At 43.1% G+C, this 6,000-nt stretch overlaps 1 protein-coding gene across 1 annotated transcript in view; it reads left to right on the top strand.

Annotated features, from left to right (window-relative positions):
* Window positions 1–1,682: 1,682 nt before the first annotated feature.
* tax1bp1a (Tax1 (human T-cell leukemia virus type I) binding protein 1a) overlaps window positions 1,683–6,000 on the top strand; it is a gene marked incomplete at both ends in the record, with an annotated part of 35,191 nt that continues 30,873 nt past the window's right edge. Inside the window, one exon of the mRNA XM_080735527.1 lies at window positions 1,683–1,874. Coding sequence (XP_080591653.1) covers window positions 1,683–1,874 — 192 coding nt within the window. The remainder of the gene's footprint in view (window positions 1,875–6,000) is intronic.

Below are 6,000 nucleotides of genomic sequence, written 5' to 3'. Positions count from 1 at the left end.
CATCAGGAAGAGATGCATTATCACAGTGCAACGCATTGACAACAACGCACGAACAGGTCGCGTCGTTCGGGCCGTGAGAAGTTGGTTGTTTTCTGCAACTGGAATCACACAGAACGGGTACCGTTTCGAAATCAACAGAATAAACGATGTCTCTTTTAATGCATAGCGAGCCGTGTTGGTTAGCTGGCCGGCTAACGGGTAGAGAATAGCTGATGACATGACATGACATGGCCTGCTCACCAGCTAATGTTAGCTAGCTGCGTGTTACCTATGCAGCGCATATGACATGCTTATTACAGCACTGGTACTTTGTTACAACAGGACTAATCGATATGTTTTATCATAGACATATATTATGTCTGTGTTTTACCATAGATAATTACAGAATGTTTGTGTTTTACCATATACGATTTGGACAGTGCCTTTCAGACCACAGACAGGGTAATTGGGGATTAACACCCATCTTTTTACAGTGATGATTAACACACAGTAGGCTGTAGTCCTTCCTCTGTTGGCCGATGTAGTGTTGAAGAGAGGGATGTATTCATTACTGGCCACTTATAATTATTAATTCTCTCAATTCATTAGACTATATTTGTATGGAAACACAATTATGTGTCTCAGAAAAGGGTTGGTTTAAATCACATGTTTTCATCTTACAATAAATGCGAGAAATCTCTGTGAGTATGTATGTGTGTATATCTATAAATTCCAGGAATCTCTTGATCTCATGCATGTTTGTGTCTCTCTCGTCTTGATACGCCCAAATGTGTCATGAGGTCATAGTTCTGACCTCATAGATGGCTGATGTCATAGACTGGCACAGCACCAGTCTAACAACACTGTGGCTCTCAACCTGTGACCGTCCCCTCATGATTTCGCGGTTCCCCAGATGACAGTGAAGTGTAAATTGAAGGACTTTTACGACCCTTACATTTATATTGGCTAAATTGTCAAATAATATAAGAAAGAGGAAAACATTTTGAAAATAGCGGATCTACACAAGCTCACAACGACTCGTATAACCTTTTCACAATATTTATCTGTGGAAGTGAGTCGAACAAAATGTAATGCCTCAATTCCTACAAGTCCTTGTGCTTGACAGGTTGGGGGGGAAGCAGTTCAAATAAGATGATTTGGGGCATCACAGCCTGAAAAACACGTTCTCAACCTTTTTCTGGCCGTGACCCCAAAATAATATAACACGGTTCTATTGTGAAAATAGCTGATCTACATGCTCACAATGCGAGGCGTTGTGAGCATTGACAACAACACACGAACAGGTCGCGTCGCTGCTGTTTCTTTGGTTAGCAAGTTGCACTAGCAAGCAACAGGCTAGCCACTAGCCAGCCACACATATCTCCAAACAACACTAGCTCATCTGCTTTGCTACTGTTGTGTTGGTCAGACGGTGAACCAATCGCAGAAGACTGCCTCTTTGGCAACGCCCATCCCAGAAACAGCTCTGGATGGAAGCACTTTCAGATTGAATAATGGAGTGAAACAAAATGTCAATTCAGGCTGAGTGTCAGGCTAAATCGTCTGGGGACCCCTCAAAATAATTTGGGGACCCCCCTGGGGGTCCCGACCCACAGGTTGAGAACCACTGCACTAGTCTAACACTAATGATTTACCCTATTTTCTCTTCACAGGTCAGGCAAATGAAGTGACCAACGAGCATCATGATGTCGTCGTTCCAGGTGGTGGACTCTTCGCCCGGCAGCAGTGTCAGCGTCATGGAAACGTCCAACTTCGCCCACGTCATCTTCCAGAACGTGGGGAAGAGTTTCCTGCCCCAGGCGCCACTGGAGTGCCGCTACACCCTCACCCCTTACATCACACCCAACCCGAAGGACTGGGTGGGCATCTTCAAGGTAGCCCCCCAGCACCCCTGCAGCCTAAATCATTCTGAATCATTCTGTTACTATTTAAATAAACTAAAGAAGGCACTGGAGGAACTCAGATGATTGATGACCACACATGAAGCTAGATAGCATTTTTATGTTTTAGAAAAGTTTTTTACTGCTTAGGACGGTGCGTGGTCTACCTATGTTATTGTTTTTCTAGATTGATATTCCTATGCATTTGTTGTATTGCTGTTGATGTACTGACATACAGTATTATCTTGCTTATTATATTGATGTATTACCTGCTTATTGTAAATCGCTTTGGATTAAAAGCATCTGCTAAATGCCCAAATTGTCAATTGTAATTCTAGCCTTTTACTTTAAGCAAAAACGACAATGTTTTGATGCCAGATGACATCTTCATACGGTCATTATTAGAGTAAAAGGCTCCAATCATACAAGTTTCTCCAGCACCTTCTTTATTCAACTATATTGTGTCCACTCCTGAGACGCACCGGATCAGCCTGATTTCGGCTTGAGGCGCGGTGGAATATTCCTTTCATTCTGTTTCTATCTTTGTTACGTGTTGCTCAGACATTTGCTTCAGTTACATTGTAAATTTTGGCCAAATACTGTATAGTATTTCTTTGTAATGGTTATTACGGCTGTATAGTACACAATCTGAAGTTTCACGGCAATAACTAAAAAATCGCAACTGCGAAGTGCTCACTTCGCATGGTATCAAACACGACACACGTGCATATCTCCTTGTATGGGCTGTGCTGTCCGCAACGTTAGTTATCTATTTACTTCAGTGTCAGCTTAACCCAGCTGAGTGCTGCCCACAGAGGAGTGCGGAGGGGGGAGCAATATAGGGGTTAGGTGTCATCGACACATTGCTGGCCTGGCCTGGAATCGTACCTGCGACAACCAGGGGCTCTGGTTTCCCAGGCAGGCTCACTAACCACTCAACCCCATACTGTACATGGAGTTCCGTGCTCATACATAGAGTACATACATACATACGTACGTACCGGTACATGCACGCATGCATACATACATTAGGGATGGGGCGATACGCGATGTTATCGTTTATCGTGATAAAAAACACTTACGATAATCGTATTGTGGAGATTTAATTTATTGTGATATCATCCTCCGTCATGCACTGGGATCAATTCACCTTTTATTTGCTGAGCTGCATATCCGGTACCACTTAAACCCTCTATAATTGGTAAAAGGTACTTATAATATATGTACTTGATAGTCTTGCTAGTTTCTTTTTTACAGTCTTTTTTTCACTCTCTATCTGTTCCACCCAGGAATAATTAATTTTGATTATCGTGATAATATTGTAAATCGCAATTTCTTTTCTCACAATAATCGTGATATGAAATTTTCATATTGTCCCATCCCTAACATACATATACATACATACAGTACATACATACATGAATACATACATACACTGTACATACATACACACATGCACACATACACACAAAGCCAGAGGTAGGAGCGGTTAGCACCGCTAAAAAAAATACTGATAGTTTGAGTTGTAAATAGCAATAGAAGCCTTCATGCAGGTCACAGTGATGAGGAGCTTGCATCAGGGTTTCTTCATATGCCCTCGGCTGGCAGTGGGTATTAACACGTGTGATCCCAGCATCACAGCTTGGCTCTTCAGTACGGGAGTGAAAGCTTTGGTGTGGTTACACTGCACGCAGGAACAGGAAGTAGGAAGAGTGGCGTATGAGGTGGGCTGAATGCAGGAGTGTCACAAGGAGGTGGAAAGTGGGACTGAGTTACTAGGGCCCAAGGTGGAGGGGCCCTAGTAACTTTAACTATTGAAAAATAGCAGATATACAAGCTCACAGCGCGGCACCGAGTGCCGCGCTGCAAGCTTGTAGATCTGCTATTTTTGAAAAGTCGTGAAAATGTGTGCAAATCTTTGAATATATGTATTTTTTAAGCGGACATTTGTAACTCAAATTCTGCTTCTGGGGGGTCCCTGGAACTAAATATTTTGAGATGGGGGTCCGTGGCCAAATACATATCATTTTGGGGGTCCTTGACATGGAAACATAGGTTTCTTGCACACGTTTTTACGATTTTTCAAAAATAGCAGATCTACAAGCTCGCAGCGCGGCACTCGGGGCAATAGTTAACATTCATGGGGGGCCCGCAGTGAATCCTCGTACCCAGGGCCCAGAATTTGGTGTGACGCCCCTGGCTGGATGCAGTGGGCCTTCGCTGGGGGGCAAACATTTGGTGGTCTTTATTAGCCATGTTGATTCTTATTAGGACCTCATCATGTCCCCCCCTCCTCTCTCTCTTTCCATCTCTCTCTTCCTCTCTCCTGCCCTCCCGCCCTCCTTCCTCCAACTCTTTTATCAAGGCCATCAAATCTCACACGTAATTAAGAGGAAATGTGAACGAGAGGAACTTAGTGTCTCGTAAAGTCAAAAGACAAACATTTTTATCCTCGCTTTAAGAACTGACTTCAAATCCGCCGGCTCAATTAAAAAGGAATAAAGATGGCGCGTTTATTTGGAAAAGAAAATCAATTGGAAAATGTAACTGGTTAAGCCGCGCTAATGAAACCTGTTTGATGGTTAGCTCTTCATCTCGTGTAACAAGCACACCCTGGTCTCTTTAATCTTTTTGTCATCTGTGTGAGGCTGTGTTATTGCGCGTGCACAGAAACATTCATACATTTTATCCGCCAGAGGCGGTATAGGATGTCGCCAATTAAAAATCTGTGTTGGAAGATTCTTTTTTTTTTTAATTACAAGAAAACCTTTCAACTTGTAATCATTAGAGAGATATGAAGACTCACCACCACCCACGGATTGAGAAATACTAAGAGATTACTGACTGGTGAATAGGAGCTCAGCTTATCTGTATTTGTAGCTGATAGGTTTAGCTAGCTATTTAAAAAGAATAAATGGTCCTGGAATGTTTTGGACCCGAACTTGATGAATTTATCTAATTTCCTATGCAGCGAAGGTTTTGTGTTTTTAACGTGCTGCTCTCCAATAAGCATAAACATTGCAGAGATGATGACTCAGCATATCGTGTCTCTCACCTTTTCACGTATATTGCAGACAACGTGAATGAGTGAGCGAGGGATCAGACTCACTGCCACTATGACTCAGACCCTCACAATTATAATAACAGGCACTCCTAGGTTCAGTTGTTGTGCACAGACACCCCCTAGTGGCTCCAACGGCTTATGTCATATTTTGGACAAGCCCTTTTTAAAAAGAAAAAAACAATTGTGACTGCTAAATGTAGGTGTACTGTCTGCCTGTACACGACAACAATGTATACAATACAAACACTGACAGTGTACACCCTAACCAAACATGTCCTTTCTATTTTCCAGTGTGTAAGCTAAATTGCCCGGCCTCAGTAGACTATATTGAGCTATTTGTGAAGAGTTTGTGCCGTGTAATGTGTTGTGTTGATATGTTGACAGACACACAGGGGCGTCACAAAGGGGGTGTGGGGGGTGGGGGTGGGGGGGGGGGGGGGGGAGAGTGAGCTGCTATATTTGAAAAGTCGTGAAAATAATGTGCAAATCTTTGAATATATGTATTTTTTAAGCGAACATTTGTACTCAAATTTTGCTTCTGGAGGGGTCCCTGGAAATAAATATTTTGAGATGGGGATCCGTGGCCACATACATTTTGGGGGTCCTTCACATGAAAAAGTTTGAACACCACTGAAATAGAAAGATTTGAAATATTCAAAAATAGCAGATCTACAAGCTTGCTGTGAGCTTGTATATCTGCTATTTTTCAATAGTTAAAGTATACAGGGCCCAGATTTTGGTGCGACACCCCTGCACACACGGACACACACACACACACACACACACACACACACACACACACACACACACACACACACACACACACACGCACGCACACAGAAAGCCCCCGTTTTCAGAGGCTTTTGGTCGTGGCATGTTCTTTGGGTTGGCAGGGAGAAACCCGTTGTGCGAGTGTGTAATTAAGGTGTCATCGCAGTGCTCACTGGAAGACTGATTGATAGCTGCCTTGCCTGTGATTATTTTATACCATCACTCCTGCGCTGGAACGCCGTGCCATACCTAAGCTAACGTCAGTCATCTTGACTCTACAATTAG

Source organism: Nannobrachium achirus (assembly GCF_963921795.1).
Source record: "Nannobrachium achirus genome assembly, chromosome: 10".
In the NCBI taxonomy this organism is placed as follows: Eukaryota; Metazoa; Chordata; class Actinopteri; order Myctophiformes; family Myctophidae; genus Nannobrachium; species Nannobrachium achirus.
Note: the sequence above shows the minus strand (reverse complement) of the source record. Positions and strands in the feature narration are given on the sequence as shown.